The 21,338-nt window shown below is 33.4% G+C and overlaps 1 protein-coding gene across 4 annotated transcripts in view; it reads right to left on the bottom strand.

Annotated features, from left to right (window-relative positions):
- Positions 1-21,338, bottom strand: part of Adgrb3 (adhesion G protein-coupled receptor B3) — a 738,549-nt gene that overhangs the window by 459,776 nt on the left and 257,435 nt on the right. For 3 of the 4 annotated variants that reach the window (XM_028868115.2, XM_028868112.1, XM_028868117.1), the window contains 3 exons: positions 19,224-19,334; positions 12,936-13,097; positions 6,813-6,977 (listed from right to left, as the gene is read on the bottom strand). In XM_028868115.2, the coding sequence (XP_028723948.1) occupies positions 6,813-6,977; positions 12,936-13,097; positions 19,224-19,334 (438 nt within the window). The remainder of the gene's footprint in view (positions 1-6,812; positions 6,978-12,935; positions 13,098-19,223; positions 19,335-21,338) is intronic. The other variant, XM_028868116.2, reaches the window with a different exon arrangement.

Below are 21,338 nucleotides of genomic sequence, written 5' to 3'. Positions count from 1 at the left end.
TGAAGTTCTGCTCTGGCTGTGTCCATATAGAATTGTAAAGCATTTAAATGTCCGTTTCTTTCTTTTGATTGTCCCTTGTTTCTGTAATGGAACCCCTAAGGTCTTTCTCAGATTCAGAATAATAGATGTCTCTAACACAGAGATCTCAACTCTCTTAGAATTTCTTCAGTAATAATGTTTTTATTTTTTTATTTTTTGTTCTAAGGAGATGACTCTTTGTGGGATCTTAAATGATTCCTGGCCACCCAAAGGACTCAGCAAGATTAAAGCTTGCAAATGTCAGCCTTTTACTCATATAAATTGTATTAACCACTGTTAATCATGGATTATATCTTCATGATGAAGCCCTAATAAAAATCTCAAAAATGTAAAAAAAAGAATGGAATGTTAGTTACCAGGGGCTGAGGAACATAAGGGGAAGGGACTGTCATGGAAAAATATGTTGATGGACAAATTTATTACATTTAGATAGGGGTAAGACATTCTGATATGCTTTCTACGGTGTCGAGGGTGATGATAATAAAAACCCGCCTTCATACTTTACTTAAAATATAACTCTTTCCTCTCTTTGCCCCTCAGAGAAAACCATTTTTTTTTTCAAATGCTCCACGAGACCTCATAATTTATTCCAGGAAATGCACACAGGTCAGAGTCATCAATTTCTAAGCCCTTTCAGTTCTGTTCAATTTCATGACAAGCATTTTAGTTTGACTCTTTTTACTTTTTAAATAAATGTTATCTTTGAATTTAAAAACACCTGTTGCTTCAGGAGCCATTCTACAATCAGGAACTAGAACAGAGAACAGTAAGGCTTTCTTCTGAAACAGGAAAAATCTGAGAGAGCAAACTTTGTAACCCCTATGCAGGGTGCTTCCTTACACCCCGAAGTCACAGGACACAGTTACACGTCACTTAAACAATACGACAACCTACCCCCATTTTCTAGGGCTGGAAGAGCCACAGTGGCAAAGGCTGACATGTTGGCACTGCAGGAGGGACTTCATCCTGCCAGACACAACCAAGCCAATCTGGGAGAAATAATAACTGTCTCCTATTAAAGTTTATGTGATATCTTAGAAAATGTTTTGTTTTTAGTCTGTTTGCATATCTAGATGAAGAGGAGTTAAGGTCACAGAATAGGTAACGTGGATCTCATCCCACTCATTAGGTCTTGTCTATTTTGGATATCAAAACTATCTCAGCGGTGATTCCATTTGAATACTGCTGAATGAGTAAATCAGACAGAGAGCACTTGTGAGCAGAAGAATCCTGGCATCTGCTTGTAAAGCTGTCTGACTTAATGATGGAAAAGCCAGGGAGCTCCTATTTGCATTTAGTTAGGAGTCACCCAGGAATCTGAAAGATCCTTTCATAACACAAGGCTCAAATGTTTGAAAAAAAAAGCCTGACTTCTTGCCTTGGAAAGGAACAGGAAAAGAAAAAAAAATCTGTATCCTATTTGCTGTTTTCAAATGAACTATATAATAAAAGAAGAATCGAATACAATATTATTTTAGAAGTTTGTAATTCATATAAGTGAGTGACTCTTATAGGAAGAAAGTTGAAATTAAAAAAAAAAAAACAGTAACACAATACAAACCCTTATATAAATAGCATACAATTAATAGAAAATTTTTATAAGTTATGAACTTAAAGAATACTGGCACAGTGTTAAAACCCAAAATGTTATAAAACAAACAATCACCATGAAACAGGCCAGAATATTAGGATGAATATAAATTAATTAAAAAAAAAAACACGTTAATGGGGCAGCAATTAACTTCAAATTGTAACATCCTCAAGCAGAGGGAATTGCAGACCTTTTGAACCAAGTGCACACAAGTGCTTAGTGTCATCCCACTCACTGCATCACCAGAAGGGCTCCCTGCAGAGGGACAGGCAGCCTACTCTCCTGTGAATGCTAAGGAGCGAAATGTTAGGTCAGCGGGTTACAGAAACAGGGGTGTCTGGGCAACTATCCTTTGTATACAGCTTGTTCCCTATCAGGATTTGCAAAAATATGCAAATGTGCCAGGAAACCAGACCTGGGGCAAGGCTCCACGGCAGGGAGTCTGGCACCACAGGAATGCATTTCTCAGACAGGAGAGCAGAATGACACTTCAGCCCCACAGACAGCACAGGTGTTTGCTGAATACTTGGACAAGCCTGGGAGAAGAATCTCTTTGACTCTAAGATAAGGCTACAGAGCTCAAAAACTACATCTCGGGTTTATTTGACATATCCTCTGAAAGACCCTAATATTAAAGTAATATCCTTATGCAAATCTGGTTGTGTCTCTTCCACAATCGATCATTTTATACATTTTTAGTGTTTCTACTGAACTTTAAGCATGTCATTCCTGTCATATAGATGGTCAATCTATAAATGAGAAAAACGAGGAATGATAAAGGCAATAACAAGTTGTATAAGTAAACATCACTAATTAGGAATTGGAACTGAATGTGATCTGGCTTCCAGAACATTTGTTTCCCACTAAATGATACAATTAAATTTGCTTTTATATATTGTATACCTGGTAATTTAAATATATAGAGATATATTTATAATCTATCTATATATATATAGAGAGAGAGAATGTATCTAATATATATTTATAGCTAGATAGATTTAGAATATATAAATATTTCGTGTAATTTGGTCTTGTACCTGTCACTTACACATTAGTTACTCTTGATCTATTTTAGTTGTACTTTACTATATGAACATATTTCTGATTGAGAAATGCTAAATCTGAAACAAAATTAAGGGTACTTTTGAATCCCTAATTCTTCTCATCCTTAAACATTATATATAAGTCAATTTATATGTCTGTTAATATTGAGATTTTGAGTAAAAACTTAAGATTTAATTTCAAAGGCATGATTTTATTTTGAAGCTATCAGCCTATATCATTTTCATACTGGGTATACAAGAGAATTGAAGGTACATCATATCTGACATAATTATGTAGCTAAATAACAATACAAGTCAAAACCACTAATAACAAGCTTTTACCAATAGGAGAAGTCCAAAGACAGATTTGACATAGTTAGAACCTACCATTGTTAACAGCCTGCCTATGCTTGGAGATTGTGTTATCATTTCTGGAGCCACCCAATCTATAGAATATCACTGTCAGCTATGTTCACTCCCATGTACAAAAAAAGGTTATATAATTAATACAATCACCCACTGTACAAAATATTCATCTCTCAGTGAACATGAATGACTGGTACTTCTTTACCAATTACAAAAATTCTTCCCTTTACTCTACATAATATATATGATACCTAATCAAAGAATAATCCTTCCTAACAACACCCAATCCAATCCAGAACTGTGTTCTTTCTTCTTAGTCTCTCACCAAATTACTTAACACACAAGGCCAAATCCCTTGATAAGCCCTTTCTAATTCTCTCTAAAAGGTCTCATTGGCAAGTCTCAGAGAGTAAGAATTACAGTAAAAGATTAAGAGAAACATAAAATTAAACATGTCCTTATGAAAGTACAAATCCCATCATCACATCCCATTACGATAATGAAACAAATGTAGAAAATATAATTAGAGAAATTGAAATGAGATTTTATATATATTACACACACACACACACACACACACACACACACACACACACATACACACACACATATGAAAAGAATATGCATTTACTGTAATTTGTTGGAGAAATACCAGGAACCAAGTTGCTTAAATAGGAAGGAAAATGAAGAGAAATTCTATATATTCCAAGATGTCAGTGGTCACCACCATGGATTGAATGCTCAATTACTTACAAGCAATAAAATTTCAGAGAAAACAGCAACCAAAACAAAGTAGGATGGACTATGTTCTAGGTTTATTTGGATAAGAAAGACAACAAGGGCAATTAAACACTACGAGTATACACACACACTTCCATAGTAACTCTAAGCAGCTGATTCCTGCTGCTGCTCTATGCTTCAGCCCATCTTCCCCATCAACAGCAGCTGCTGTTCTCAGAGAAGATATTAAAGTAGTAAGGGTGATGCTGTTAATTGTCAGCCTGACAGAATCTGCAATCACCTGGGTGATAACCCTCAGAGCATACCTGTGGATGATTATTTATATTAAGGTTAGCTTTTGAGTATGCCTCTGAGGGATGATCCTGATTGCATTAATTGATGTGGGAAGGCCCACCTTAATTATTGTCAGGATGATTGTTTGGTCCAGAGATCCCAGACTGAATAATGGGAAGAAAGCCATTTGAGAACTACCAAGCATTCATTGACTCTGCTTGGCTTCTTGACTACATGCAGTTTGACCAGATGCTTTAAAACCCTGCCTTGGCTTCCTGACCATGGGGACCTACACCTTGAACTGTGAGCCCAAATCACCCTTTCTCCTTGAACTTATTTTCGTCCGGGTATTCTACCACTGCAACCTGGAAAGACACAAAGACAGTAATTACCAACTAACTTAGGAATGCTGTAGCTCCTCTTTCCTTCCTCTCTTTTCTCTTTGTTTAGATGTCAGGCAAATGGCTCTCCCTTCCTCAAAAGATGTGAGAGAAACTGGACCTTGCCTAAGGAAAGCATCTGATGGAATACTAAGTACTTGTGGTTGCATACCAAACTGCATGAGTGAAAAGTATTTCATTCTTTGATTCCCATTTTACGTCACATTTAAAGTATCTTACAAAGTTTAGGAACATTTCTTAAAAGAAAGGCTCTGAAATCCTTGTATATTTCACTGAATAAAAGAAATCACCATACACTAGCACAGCTCACATGTTACATCTTACAGTAGTGAGGATGTAATTTGTGGTTTTGTACTTTTCTTTTGTCTTTCTCTGCACTTTATTCCAGATCATGCCAAGGAGATATAGTGCAGGTGTAACCATTGACTGTACTAGTGGCTCATTTCCTATCACATCTGTATCTCATAAGATCATGTCTAAGGGATCCGGGATAGCAAGATTTTAGGATATGTAAGGTTAAACCCTACAACCATTAAACTACATTATTTCATTGAGACTACTGTACTTCATTCAACACTGTATACATTTATATATGAATCTTTGCTTGAAATTATGGAGTATGTATTCTTTTTGACAATGCCTTGCACCTCACTGGTACTGATTGATAATGGCTTTGTGGGCAATGGAGGTGGTGGAGTTTAGCTATAAAACAATTCTTTTAAAGGAGAATTCCTAGAGTTTGTGCCAAATAGATCTTGTATATTTTTTAATCATACGAGAAAAAGTTCTGTTACAGAATGAAAATTTTGAAAAGCCACAGCTATAAGAATTCCAATTCAGAGTAAGGAAAGTGAGATACAGTACAGGAATTTGCATCGTTTGTGGTATACCCAAACTCAATAATAAAAATTATAGGAGAGAAAAAATATGAAGAATTTAAGTATATAAAGCTGACTTAAAGAATATGAACTGGGGAAGATTTCTAAAAACATTTGAAAAAGCTTTGAAAACTCTTAGGAAAGAGAGCAGTATTCATATAATTGTGCATGTGGGGAGTATGCACAAGGAAAGAACATCAATGATATCATGCATGGATTTTCTGGGAATGATTTGCAAATAATAAATTATGATTTTGAGCCCTAGTATTCATAATTGAATTACTATTGATGTGCACACTCACTAAATTCATGGAACTCATAGAATTTTTTCATAGAACTATATAAAAATCTTATTTATTTTTTAGATATTTTTTTTTATTTTTTCTCTGAAAAACTTATATATGTATACATTGTACTGTATATCATTTCTCACCACTTCCCTCTGACTTATTCTAGTGGTTACATTTGTGTCATATAATTTTTAAAACATTGAAAGATTGCCTCATAACCTAGACCACTGACTTGAATAATTTAAGAGTATAGAAGAAACTGAATCTGTGTTGGAAAATACATTTACCGAAAAGCACCAGGAGGAGTTCCACCATGCTGCTTTCATACACAATAGTTTATGAACTGGTCTAACAAGAAACCATCCAAAGAGCTAAGGAGGGATTTCTGTTTTTAACATTACCTTTTGTCATTCTTGTTAGCCGTTTGCCACTCATGGTCTTGGGTTATATCTTCCTGGGAGATTCTATCACTTATGCAGTTATGAACATACAATTATTCCCTAAATTTTGAGCCCCTTGAAACCAGAGATTAGAATTTCTTATTCTTTAGGCAACTATTTGATTGATGCTTGAATAATGTAAATGACAATATTTTGGAGACCTGGCTATGGGATAATGGGCAGAATTAGCAAAGTTGGATGTCGGAGAACTGGAGTATCAGGCAAAGGAGAGTGTTAGGATAACACAAATACATTCTAAGGAAGACTATGCATATTGTCCTATGATACTTCTCAGAAAATATTGGCAGTGTTCTCGTGTGATCAGTGCCAAGTGACCCCCTTGACTGAATGGTTGTAAAGAGCAACACCACGAGAAACAATTCTAAACCAAGTCTTAACTAGTTATATCGGAAGGTAACAACTGTCCGCAGTATCCAAGAACTCATTGTGACTCTTCACAATGAAACATTCTGCACAAATAAACCTTTGTTTTAAAACACCAATGTATATACATAGAGAAATTTAGGGAAGATGAACACCAATTGGTACCACTCAAGAAAATGAGTGTCACCACAAACACAGAAAGCAGGGAAATTGTCCTGTTTCATCCAGATAAGAGACATTAATTAGTGGAAACACTTTTCCAGGAAGGCTCCATAATAGGTATATTATTTATATATGTCCTGTTACACCATGGACAATATAGGAAGTACATTAATGCAAGCTTCAGCAAATGCCAAATATGCTTACCTGGACAGAGAGCAATATTGCAAGGCTTGTGATGTGTTTCAGGTCCTTCACAGGGCCTCCCTCCATACTGAGGAGGTGTGCATGACCTGGTTCGTGTTCTTTGGCCTCGGCCACATGTAAAGGAGCATAAGCTCCATGGTGACCATTCCTCCCAAACTCCATGTACTGGAATAAAGCAAAGAAGCTTCAGCCACAAAGAAAGGAATCAAAGTCAGAGACTTCTTTCTGTATAATTAAGAAAAGAAATCATCAAGTAAAATGTGAAGATATTTGGAAAACTCACTTTCAATACAACTCTTATCAGACTTAAACTTTTAAATTTAATTTTTGAATTTGTTACAATAACAGAAAACTGTATGCGCTTTTCTTCTACAACTGAACCATAAATTTTAAACTAGTCCATTTTTAACCTCTTTCAAAGGAAATTCCCCTTTCTTTCTCTTGATAAAACATTCATGAGCTATTTTAAAGCATGGCCACCTATGAAGAATAAGGAAAGTTAAATTTCTCCTAACAGAGCTGAATTTTTAAGAGAAATTCTTATTTAAATAGCTAATGACCGAGTTAATTCTAATACCCGTGAAGTCTCAGAAATATTTTGTGTTAGAAAATGAAAAAATGGAATCCCTGAAAATTGTATATGTTTTAAATAGCTTTTAAGCTGGCATTTAAAAATACTTTTCTCATCTAAAATTTAGGAGGTAAATTTATGATCTTTTCAGCAACAGGATATTTCAATCACTGGATCTACTCCCACAGCATCCCCTCTCCCATTTCAAGATAAGCACGTTATGTTTCTCAAAGTCATGGAACTAGAAGATGATCTCCCTCTTCTGACAGTTTGATGGAACTGGAAACTCTTCTAATTATATTTCTAAAACACAGCCACAAAAACCAAATTAAATAGAAATAGAATTAAAGTAACCATGAAAATACCAATACTTCAAACATCCCATTTTCCATAATTCAAACTTGGCTGGAAGCAATACTATGAATTTTTTAAATTTAATTTTTGAATGAGTATTGGATGCTGTGTAAATGAATACTGGCATATTTTACAAAAGCTCACTGCACTTAAAAGTTTAAATGCTTTATTTTCTGAATGTCAAATTACTGCTCTCATCCTAATTATCAACACTAGGGTATTTGCCTCACAAATAAAGTGAATACAGAGAAGCCAGGAGAAAAGTTCTCTTGAGAACCCTCTGTCTTGGTGCAGACCCTCTGCCTTAGAACTCTGCCACTGTCTTGAGCATGGATGATTGAGATCACTCCTGGGAGGAGTGAGGGAGTATAAACTCACACAGAAATGGCAAACGGAGGTTCAGTTTCCTCCTCCAACTGGCAAATCTACGCACAAGCCCATAAAAAATGGCATAGGTACTTTATAAGTAAATGTGATATTTCTACAATTTTCTTCATGTTCTTACCTTAAAGCTGAAATCCAACTGGTTAGCCAGTGCCTTACCACAGGCTACTATTAGTTTTGTGGTTAAAGTACTTAACAGCTGTTCTTGTAGGGTCTTTCAAGAATATTATATAGTTTTATAAGCTATGTTAATGCTTCATTGTACCACAGTGTAAGTAGATATACCTCAAAACATCACATCAACACAGAGTTTTACATGGTAATTTAAATAATCTGGACTACATTTCAAAAGAATTCCACAAAAAAAATGACAATTTTATGAGATATACCATTTTCTTCCATTTATGTTGTTTCCTTATTGCAATAAGTTTTGAAAATGTGCTCAAACATTGAAAACAGCAACCCAATTAGAGTCTAATTCAATAATAGTCATTTAATGATTCTATGAAAGTTACTAGAAAGTTTCTTAAAAAACAATATTTAGGAAAAATATCAGAGAGAGGAGAAAACTATTTTTTTTAATCTACCTCATGACAATCTGGGTAAACCAAAGCTAATTAGTATATACTAATAACAGAATATCTAATATTTGCATTTAGCAATGTACATATAAGTATTATATAGTTTTTAAATATGTGTGTGTATATGTACATACATCCATGTAAACATTAATCATAGAAAGACTTCTCCAAGTAATTTATATGACTATTTTTTATTTTTAGTTATATGTTATTAATACTTGCATTTATTTCTGGTTACCAAACTTTTTAAACTAATGATAACCAGCTCCACTATGTACAGTGTTCACGACACAGTATGATCTTTTATCAAATGACTATAGTACTCAATGTACATAGCACAATATTAGAAAACATTAAACTGCTAAATTGGAAAATTTTTCTTTGTGAACCACAAAAACTGACAAGAAATCTTAGTAGTAGGTAAATCATGATACTGGAATCAGAAAATTAATGCTATTTAGGCATTTTAGCAGTCTTTATTGTTATACATTGAGGTTTTGTAATTCAGTCATATCATTTAAGTTGCTAATTTCTTATGTGATAAGAAATTATTAAAAATTTGTCATTTTTGAAGACTATTGAGTTGGCAGAAAGTTGTAGCATGTATTTATAATGTTTAGATTATATAAGATTTATATTAGTCTAATTATAAAATTTATGTTAAGATCAAATTTTCAATTTAATGTGAAATTGTTATATAAGATCTTTTATTTTACAGGAAAACACAAAAATTCATTAGTTATCTAGTGAATTTGAAAAATAATACTATTCAAGTCATTTAATTTTCATCAATTTCATCCATTTTTGTAGTTTTCTTCTTGATTTTTGGTACCAGATATATTGTCATGTCCCTACTTTGTAGAAGCCAAAGGGAAAATAAAATATATATAATACACAACACATTATCACCGGGTTTTGAAATAAACATCTAGAATTGTTCATATGCTTTAGATTGCATTATATATAAAATAACCCTTTTAAGTGTAAGAGTTTTACTCTAGAAACAAATGAATATGACAACTCTGACATTCATTAAAAAAAAAAAAAAAACAACCAAACCATTCCATAGACTATATTAACTTCTACCGTTAATTCAGTTCCAAACAGTACAGATCCGAGATTGTCAACTGGCGGTAACTCCACCCACATGGACATTTGCTGATATCCACAGACAGTTTGGGTTGCATCAGTTTATAAGGAACTGAAGTGCTATGGACATCAAGTGGGTAGAAGCCAAGGAAGCCTCTGAGCACACGAATGAGCAGGATGGCCCCCTCGAAACAAAGATTTGCCAGGTCAGAACGCTGGTGTTCAGTTAACAGAGGTTGAGAACTCTCGAGGGGAATATAGAGCGGAAATTCAGCTGGAACACTAACTAGATAATTGAAAAGTTGCTCTCTAACTTTCCCAATCTACTTTAGTATATTCCATACATTTCTACTCTGAATAATAATAATAATAATAATAATAATAATAATAATAATAGTAATAATAACAACCGGCCAAATTTTAAAAAAATGTCAAAGCACAAAATTTGCAAAAGGTCCAGGGTGTATCTGTATCAGTGGGTCTGAATAAAAGAAGAATTTGAGAGTTAATAAAATGTAAGTCCCTTGTCATGCTAATGAGTTTCCTTTATAGTACAAATAAATCTAAGCTAGAATGTTCCCATTCCACACATTTTGTAAAGAGTTGATTTAATAGTCAATTTGTCCTTTTCTTGTGCTTTGTTCATTACATAACAGAAAAAATTAGAGTTCTCTAGATGACAAGGTCAGGTATTGATTTGTGAACAAATTTAAGCAGAATTTGTTATTTTAGAAAGATGTTTATATTGGTTGAAATACTTCTTCAATTTTAAAACATTTAAAAATTTACTCCTGATTTTTACTGCTTTCATTATATATCATATTAAAAATAACATTTACTAATATGGTAAATTAAAAAAAGATAGCATATGAAAGAAACTATTTCCTATAACTCTGTATTTATCTGACATTTTAAAATAATGAAGCTGCTAAATTATCTTTTGTATTTGGAAAATTAAAAATAAAAATTGATCATCATTTTAACAAAATGAATTATAACAATGATATACTTTTCATGTATAAATTCAAGCAAAATTTAGAGAGAGAAATAGTTTTTATACATGAAGGTGAAAGACAGACTAGAAACTGTTCACATTCTTATGCATGGAAAGGGTAAGAATTTTAAGAAATCAAAAAAGCTGTCAATGACATATTACTCAGTTTTATTGACATGAAACATGAGGAGAGAAAACTTAGCAATTCCACATGTGGGGGAGACTTGGATGCTCCCACGGATGTTCTCAGTTCCCAGTTGAAGGCCTAATCATCCCCCTCTGAAAGAGGGATGGAGACTTCCATACATGAACTTTACACATGTGTGTAAGTGGTCACTGAAAGGTAAGCTATGAAAATGGAAAGGATATTGGAAACCAATCTGATTCCCACTTAGGAATAGGTTCGTCAATAGACCCTGTCCTTCTCCTTGTGCATAGCCATAAGATAAATGTATATATCAATTGTATCATAATGCTCTACTGATACTATTTTAATTGTTGAGAACAGGGAAGTCGACCCTGTAAATCATCATGTAAATACTGTGGTGAGGCTTCCTGGGTAAGTATTCTCCAGAAGATGCCATTCTCTTTTATTCCAATAAGGATCCACAGCGTTTACGCTTGAGGGCTGAAGGTGTCACTACCACACTGTAAGTCTCTATCTCCCTGGCCTTTTTTCCCAGCTCATGTAACTGAAATGTGTTTCGTCTATGATCTCTACTTTTAGTCTTTTGTCATCATTTTTCAATGACTCCCTTATGTTTTTCTTCTTTGATTTGTATTATTTTTCATTCCCAATTCTTTCTTGTATCATGCAGTCTCAACTGACTTCTACTTACTCTCAGCAGTAATTATTGTCCTTTTACTGATAATTGTGCCTTCTTTGCTTTGTAGCCTTGGTTTCTTTCTGTTTAACTTTGTCTTTATCTTTTGCTTTTCTACTTCTTACACAATAGGTTCTTACAACTCACTGCATCATTCCCCTTCATTTTCTCTTTCCTCCAGGATCTCTAGTTTTGTTTTTTGGTTTTTTTTTAAGAAATAAATAATATAAAATTGTCTATGGAAACTATTTTGAGTTTACAATTCAACAGTATTGAATATATTCATGCAGCAGTCAAACAGACCACCAGAAATCTTCAATTTTGCAAATTTCAAGTTTCATACCCACTAAGTAACAGCCATTCCAACATTTCTTATATGGTTACATTTGCCTGTTCTGCTGGGGAATTGGCATTATTCTTGATCATTCTTCCAGGACCCTCACTCTTGGTTTTAGCAACTGAGAATCAGTTAACTCTGGGAATGGAGACTACCCCCTAGAGAATGTTTAAGCATGACTTGGAGGTTGGAAGGCCTACGGTGGCAAGACCTTTCTTTAGAACATCTCCCGTTCAGATGATTCTGTAAGGTCTATGAGAGTCTAGTCTCAACTCCGGCAGTCATGTAGTTTAGAGTCAACCATTCATCAAATGATTGGGCACAACCCAAACTCCTCCTTTGGGACTGATTGAAAAAAAAAAAAAAAAAGACCTTATCGGTTGGACATGGTAAAACAAACACAGTAAGACCATGAACATCATTAAATAATACAATTTTGATGTAACGTAAATTGACTCTAACCAGCCCTTTCTTGTCTTTTTAAGCAGTAGATAGCCATGATGAAAAGAATCACTTCAAGATTGTTTATGAAGTAAAATGAAAGATCATTCTTAGGTCTACTATACTTATTATTATTATTTTTTTGATACGGTCAGATGGCTAGTAGGAGAATTGCTTACTGAAAAACTGTCAATCACATGTCATATTTCTACTATGCTTGAAAATTTTATTTCCTCAAATATGCAGTTGGATTTTTTTTTACCACCTAAAAACACAAGAATAATAACTGAATTTGCATACTATTTGAAATAGCTCTACAAATTCCAATCTTACTTGCAGTAGGGAGACAGTCACTTATCTAGCATCCTGACTGCTCTGAAAGCTGAAATAATCACATACAGAATAAAATATCACAGTTGAGAATAATTACACTTATAGACTCTAATTAAAATGCCTATACCCAGATCATATGAAAATAACAAATGGTTCCAAATGCGTAGCATGACACAATTCAAAACATCCACAGTCGTAGTTGCTGCTAACACTACCTGGACAGAGGGCAGTGTTATTGCAAACCCTTGATTCTCTTAATGGGCCGCTGCAGTGTGTCCCGTAAGGTGATACACAAGTTCTGGTTCGCACCTGCGACCCTTGACCACAAGTAACTGAGCATGTGCTCCACTGGGACCACTCTTCCACACCAGATTCACCTGCATGCAAGACAACAAACAAACATGAAATACTGTCTTGATTGTTCATCCTGTAAGCACTATATCAAACTAACACTGGACATGCATGAATAATGTAAATCTAATTATATGACAGTACATACAAAGGTACAAAGCATTTCATAGGAAAATGAATTTAGAGGGATGTGTACAATGCTAATACAAAGACTGTTTGTCATGACCTTGTTAGCAAAACCATTCTTTGCAAAGTCCATTGAGCTATCAGCACTGTGAATGAAGTAGTCAATAGTTTTCAGCGAGAATAATTGAAGATTTCTTCATTTGATGTCCAATGAGGCAGAATGTATTTCTAATCATACTCCGAGGCTTTGGTGAGCAGAGATGTTTGATATGCTCTTGCCTAGTTCTTTATTGTGGAAAGCCCTTTCTATTGCTAAAGACTGACTGTACATGAAAACTACTTTGCAAGTTGCTAATTTATTCCAAATGGATTTCCTACTGTTTCAGCCATTTACTTTGAAGTAATTTGTTAATATCCTTCTGCTCCCCATTTCACCCTCACCTGAAGAGGTGATGTTTTTTAACTTCAAGTGAATGAAAGCTTCTCTATCATTTATATTAACAGCACATAGAACTAAAGTTTACTCCAAAACAGGGTCCTATGAAGCCAATTAGTGTTGGGTTTCATAAAAATGGTGGTGCTTGGCATCACATTGAAACTGTGCCTAGTTTTCTCATTATCTAAAACCAGTGTACAAGGAGACAGGAAACATCAATTTTAAAAACCACCAGAGTGAGCTTCTAATTCTAGTCTAGCATCACGTCCAGGTTAGATTTTATAACCTGACTTGAAATTTTGCCTTTGCTTTGCACCAAATTCCAATTCAGTCATGTCTGCCCAGCAGTGTATATTTACATTAAGCACACATGCTGTTGTCCAAACTTTTTACAAGGGATGGTTTTCTCAGAACATTTGAATCACTAATTATACAGGGCTAGGAGCAATTTAGCTCTATATCATGTATTTGGTATAGAATAATCCTTTGGAATATAATTCCAAAGACAGAAATGCCAATCCATTTATCTATCTTGTTTTGGAGAGTTGGTCAGTGACTTAGGAGTGTATTAAAGGCTAATCAAGTAACTGATCTCCAAACTGGTGCTGAAGGAAAGAATGGGCGTGTACCAGATTATAAGGCAAGACATTCTTCAGTGAGAAATCTGTTCTAAATGTGAGTCCCTTGCTAGAAAACCTATTTGATGAAGATATTGACTTTATATTCTGCTATAACCTGCTTACTTATTTTCTTGAGGGCTCACAACAACCAGTTTGCAGAAAAACACTGTGCTATCAAAACTCTGTTAGAGAAACACTGTGCTATCAAAACTCTGTTAGCAGGACCATGAAGATGTGTTCTTACATTGGTCTAACATTATGCATGCAGAGGCAGAGATAACAATTCATTGAAACCTGGTTATCTATCAGAATGGCACATGTTGGTAACTTGGATGTCAGCTCACATTAATTAGGACTTCTTTTAAATATTGAAACTGACGTTTAGCCTAGATGTACAGTAATAGATCTCTCTTGATTACTTCAGTATTTTTACCTTTACAAATTTATACATGGCTAATTTCATAAATATCTACTTGGATGTCTGTCTGAGTAGTGTTTGATATTATAGGTCATAATTTGCTCTATTAAATTGAATTACATTTTAACAAATGTCATCATTTTGTGAGTCCAATAATATGACAATGATTTAAACTATCTACACATATATTTACATATATAAGCATACTTAATAATGAAAACTTTAAGCTCAAAATTAGGGAACAGTAATGTATACTTAATGACATGCCAACCTGCTTGTGATGAGACTGAGTATAAATATTATGGCTGTATATTATCAATTATAAGCCAGGGAGTTAAGAACAATGTGATTTCTGTAAGTGACATGACAAAGGTTATGAGGAAAAAAAATTAGTTCTACTTTGCCACAAACACAGTTTTTTCTTTCTCTCTTGCATTTTAATGATAGACAATTTTAAAAATTAAACTTAGCCATGAGTTCAGATCAAGGCCCAATTTAAAGTACAACCTCATACAAGTATTTGGAAATCTGTGTTGTCTCTACAACTATGATTCTGCATGACCCTGAGCAAGACTGGCAGTGTTGCTGCGTCATAAGACATCAATCAGGAATGCTAAGAGAAGCCTCCTCACAGCTCATTTTGCAGATGAAAATTTAAATTAAAATAAACATGAATAATAAATTTCATTTCAAATTTAGAATCAAAATTGGCCACTAAAATAATGGTCTAACCATCAACTTGATCTTGTATTTCAAGTGCTATTTCAATTGACATTTGCACTGCAACTTTTATGCCATTTCCTTTTTTCCCTAAGGTTGAGGGTTATCTAGTAAAGCACATTGAGTTATGTTAGAAATAGTTAATATACTTGAAAAAAAAGATATTTTAATGACACTGAAATAGTAAAGCCTAGACTAAGCACCATTTTCAGGAGATATATATATAATCTTTTGAGATAGTACAAACTGATCTAGTCAATGTATAATTCAGAAGACATGTCAAAGTTCATGTAGAAAACATTCTACATAAGGCAGTATTAAATTTCTTTATCCTGGAAAAAAATCTTGGAAGGAAACTGGAATGTATTGCAGTCAATTCTACACTGACTCTGGGTCCTTGAGAAAGTCCAGTTTTTAAAATAATTTACTCTTAATAATTTACCTACCTCAAAAGCTACTTGAAAATTGAGTAAGATCATATGCAATAGAGAATTTAAAATTATGAACAAGGCATTAATATAACTTTTGCTAGTGTGTTAAAATCATGAAATTAGAAACACATTTAATGTTATGTTCTTATTTTACATTACATGTCATATGTTCCTAATACAGGCCATTTCCTTCATGTAATAAATGGTTGCTTTTCTAAACCTGTTTATAAACTCACTTCATGCCTATGTTGCCAAAAAAGTAAGAATCACTAACATTTATCTTATTCCAGCTCATTGGCATTTAGCTTGGGTTTATCCCTTAAATATACATATTTATTATTTCATTTTCTTTAACTATATATACACATTTCTAACTTAGGTTTTAATTCTACTTTATTTTATTATGTGTGTTAGGTTTTAGCTCCATATGTATGTGTACTATGCTCATACAGCGCCCCCAGTGGCCAGAAGAGTGTTGGATCCCTAGAACTGGAGTTAACAAGTGGTTGGAGCTACTATGGGGATTATAGGAACTCAACATGTGGCCCCTGCAAGAGTAGTAAGTGCTCTTAACCACTGAGACATCCCTCCAGCCTTATCTTATGCTTCTATAACAACCTAATTAATGTTCAGACTTGCCTTAGTTACTAGTACTAGCAATAACACTAGCTATTCCAATAAAATAATAACGCTACCTCATAAAAATTTTATTTAAAAATATTCACTCACTCTGCCTCTGTTTGGTTTTGTTTGTTTGTTTGTTTTTTGCTTTTTGTTTTTTTGAGACAGGGTTTCTCTGTGTAGCTTTGCACCTTTCCTGGAACTTACTTTGGAGACCAGGTAGGGTAAAGCTTTTTTAAAAATGAAAATAGTTACTGGTTGTATTGATTGGTGAAGCCATTTCACTTATTTGAAAAGAAATAAGTGGTGGTGGCTTTTGCTTTCTGTTTTTTGAATGAGAGATATAACATATTATGGTACTTTATAATTGTATTATTTAACTCCCCTCCATTGTATCTTTTTTTTGTTCTCAAATTATGGTTAGCAAAATTTCATGACTGTTTACATGCAATATTAATACCTTGATTTGAGAAATAGACAAGTTATATAAATAAAACCTCATTTGTAAAATGTTATTGTTTGGTACTTCTATTAATTTAGTCTATGTTAACATCAAAAGAAACAATATTTAAGAAAGAACTTCTCTCTTTTAGCAATACTAAGTGTGCTTAGTATTCAATTATGAATCATAAAAAATAATATAGTGAATTTTCCTTTCTTAGTTCAGCATGGTAATTTAATATTAAAGTAAGTACTATATGTGTCTATATTTGCATATGCAATGTTTGTTTTAAAATAAATTTATTACTCTGTTTCTCACAAATTCAGGCATCAATCAATTCTAGAACTTTAATATGGCATCACATTTCTGAGAACATAACAGTATGTGTAAGTGGCTTTAAAGTTAGCCCCAGATTTATTTAATCTGTGTGTCATCTACTTACCAAATCACTTCTTAGTGAAAGAATATACATAGTGTAGAAAAACAATGACTGGAAAATCAGAAATACATGTAAAAATTGTGATTACCAATTCCTCTTTTTACAAATCAATATTTCTTAACATTTGAGTTTTTCAAAATGTTTTGGCTAAAAAAATTGAATTTTCTTAATGTATGCAAATATTAATAAACAGAATTTAAACAAAAATTGCATAATATTGAATGCACAAACTAAAGTTACTAGAGCATTGTAAACTTAAACCTATGGTTCTCCATTTCACTCCCTGTGGTGACAAGTTTTAAGCATTATGGTAAACCAATATTTGCTATGTCTTTGGCATAAAAGAAGGAAACATTTCTCAGACAGCAGATGTGTTCTCACAGGGAGATGCCTAAGGGACTGAGTGGTCAGCCCACGTTTTATCTCTTCTACTAAGAGTAGAAATCCCCAAATCTCTGCTCCCTGCTTCAATTATTTTGCTCTTGGTATCAGACAAAAACACATTTAGAAATTTGGAAATCCATTTGAACCACATAATCCATTTTTGGACTTGAGTAAGCAACTGGTTAAAATATAAATCTCCTCTTAAGTAAGGTACACCAGAGGTAATCCAGCAAAGAAATTCTCATCATTTCTGGATCTGGCCACATCATATATTATTTTTAAAATTTAAACTGTACACTTATAGAATATTAATTCTACATATCCTGCTCTGAGAAGCTGAGTTACAATTAATATATTAAAATAGACCATTCATCTATTACCAAGAATCCAATTCAGTATTAATATTTGAATTTCTAAGCATTAAGTTCATGTACAGTGTTCTAAGCAAACACTCTGACAAAAAACACATGAACTGAAGAGCACATTCATTCTCTTGGAGAATTTCGTTAAAACCTGTCTGAATATCATGTCATAGATCTGGTTGTATACTCATGGTTTCCTGTTAACGATAAAACAAACAAGAATGGAATGCACAAAACTGTGTGAAAACACAGGTAAACTGAGTTCTAAGTTTTGTAAAAGAAAAGCGAACAAAAGCTGAGCATGTTTGCAACACAGCTGTAAACAACTCCAGCTGGGAGAGTGTTCCCCTGCAGGGTTCCTGGGCAGAAATCTGCAATACTTACTATGAGCAGCCAAATTATGACCCACTGGGATCTGTCAAACTCTATAGATTATTAAAACATAAACTCTACATGTTTATATCTATTCACATATATCTGTGAATTTCAAAAATTGTGTTAAATGACATACTTTTCAGTCACATTCAAATTAGTAGGGAGTTTGAAAAATGATTTGACTGATGTAGGATTAAAGATATTTATAAGCCAGAAAGTCAGTTTTGTTGATATTTAATTAGATGGTCAACTTTTTACTATTTATCTTCTGCAACAAATTTATTTTCAAATCATATATTAAATTATAAAATATCTAATTTCTATATATTTTAACAATTAAGCAATATTTATAGATAATGTGACATATGGAATAATATTTAATGTATCAAATTTTGTTACATTAAATTTCATCATCTGAGTCCTATTTAAATTATAGCTCATGAAAGTCTCAATCAAATAATTCTTGAAAAAGTAACTTTTTTGCTGTCCTTTAAGAGTGTAATGATGCATTTTAGTGGTTAATTAACATAAGGAAATAATAATATGTAACTCCTAAAGCATCCTAAACCAAAAGCAAAGTAAGTCTTACACATTTTTTTTTCTGTGTACTTTTCATTCATAGCTACTTTATTTATGGACTTTAACTGGTGACAAAAAAATGGCTCAAAAAAAAAATCAGCTCCAAAAACTGACAAATGTGCAGCAAAGGATCATGAAAACATGCAGTGGTTCCATTAAATTAACAACAATCAATAGAAAAATGTAACTAACGTATTACCAGTTTGTGCCATAAATTTAGCAGCGTCAGCTTGTTCCTGAGGGACCCTTTTTTCATGGACAGATCGAGGTCGCTGACTTTTAATTGTATGATCTCCCATCATTCCAAATTCTAAAGACAGAATAAAGGTATATGAAAGCCTGTGTGTAGACATTTCTCACAAATTACATTCCTGTCTCATGCAACATGTTCCTCCACAGACCTGGAAGTTATTGATGATAAATCCACAATTCTAACTTGTCTTGTCTGTTCTGCTTGGAATATGTCTAAACTTAAGCTAGAAAATCTGCATCATGAACAGCTTTTAAGACATAAGAATAACAGTCAGTAAGTGATACATCCGATGGTAAGTCAACTCAAGTAGCGGAACATATTGTACACTTCTCTTGATAATGTTCTGAAGCCACATAGCAGAAGAAAAAAAAAATACAACCACACTATTAACTGTTGTTTTTAAAATAATCCTGACTGGGTTTCTGCTGCCTCTGGCTAAATGCTTGTCACCCCAACAAGGTTTCCAGTATCTTCAAAAGGAATAACTTTCTAAGGTGAGTATTCAGAGGATGGATATTTTTTTTTAATCCAAAGATGAGGTAGCCTTGGTTTGCCTCGTGGCTCACAAAAACTGGTAGCCTCAGAAATTCTGATTCTTCCCTGCCCTGACTTAACCAATTACACACTTTCTTTAACCACATGTAAAGCTATGTTTTGTTTTTAAAATTTTTCAAATAAAAGAGTCTAGTTTTTTGTTATTTAAATGTTCTGAAATAAAGCTACAAATAAAGACAAAAATATTATCGCTGCCTAACAGACAATTAGAAAGGATACGTGGAGATGAAAATTATTCAATCCGTGGTTCAGTTTCTGTGAAGTGGATTTACAAAATTTCATGTGTTTAAATGGATTATATCCTCAGGCCTCCAGGTTAGTGCTGTGCTCACTGAACTGTTAAGAGTGATGTAGTAAAAACCAAGCCTAGCATATGGAATGCTAGACGGCTCTAATTCCTAGGTAGGGAAGAAAATTCCTACTGAGAACGATATTGTGGTACTTGCTATTACATTACTGATCTCTTGATACTTAATACTCAAAAGTTGAGAGTGAAAATTTAACAAAAAGTTTTACTCCTGGGCCCTTTTCTCCTCAATTTTTAAATGTATTTCTGCTAAAATACAACTTATTTGCAATGTATTTTGTTAGCAGCAATTCTATCAACTCTTGTCTTTTATGTAAGAAAAAAAAAAGTCTAGCATGTTGTCTGTCCAATCAAAATCTCATCCAATTATGACCCGAGAAAGTCTTTTTAGGTCTTCCACTAAAGAATTCACATCCAGAGATATTTGAGAAGTCTACATATGTGTCTCCTTTTGTCACTTTGGATAATATCCAAGGATAGAAAGTGGAAATGTTTATAAAATGTCAGTTTACTTGATAAAATAAAATCCATCACTATTTTTATATTCCTACCAACATCTTTCATTCATTCATGTTTAAACTATGTGCTGTATAAACCATTCTTCAATGAGCATAGAAGTACCTAATTACCACTACATTTGCTATTTATAAAATTTTACCTATAGTTATTCACTATTGTAAATTTAAAACTGTTATGCAATTGAAATGTCACTGTATCTTCAATAACAAACAAATATTAGTGGTAAGTTTTATTAACATTATACACCACCTTTCAACTTAAAATTATAATTTAACTTGCATGTTCTGCAAGTTTTAATCCTTTTCCATATTTATATCAGAGTATAACTATCCATAATACCATTGGGGGTTCTACTACCACACTTAGGTAGTTTGGACACAAGAACATAAAAGGATGATAGAAAACATTTATCCCATGTATACAACTTTGAAGTTACAAAGTAATGACAGAACCAATTTGATGGAAGACCATTGTTCATCTCAGTGGCAGTATGGCAATAGCCTTTAATGGACCTTCTGAGGAAATACTGCAACATTAAGGGAAGTATGTGATCCTGATGCTTAAGGTTATGGGTATTGCGAATTCACTAGTGGGATAAGTTAAAGAGTATCACTAAATTTCTAACAAATTCACAAACACAAGTAAAAGTCAAATGTTTGTTTTTAAAACCAAATTTAGGT

The sequence above is a fragment of the Peromyscus leucopus genome, chromosome 16_21 (assembly GCF_004664715.2).
Source record: "Peromyscus leucopus breed LL Stock chromosome 16_21, UCI_PerLeu_2.1, whole genome shotgun sequence".
In the NCBI taxonomy this organism is placed as follows: Eukaryota; Metazoa; Chordata; class Mammalia; order Rodentia; family Cricetidae; genus Peromyscus; species Peromyscus leucopus.
The sequence above is the reverse complement of the archived record's forward strand: the minus strand, read 5'-3'. Positions and strand labels throughout refer to the sequence as shown.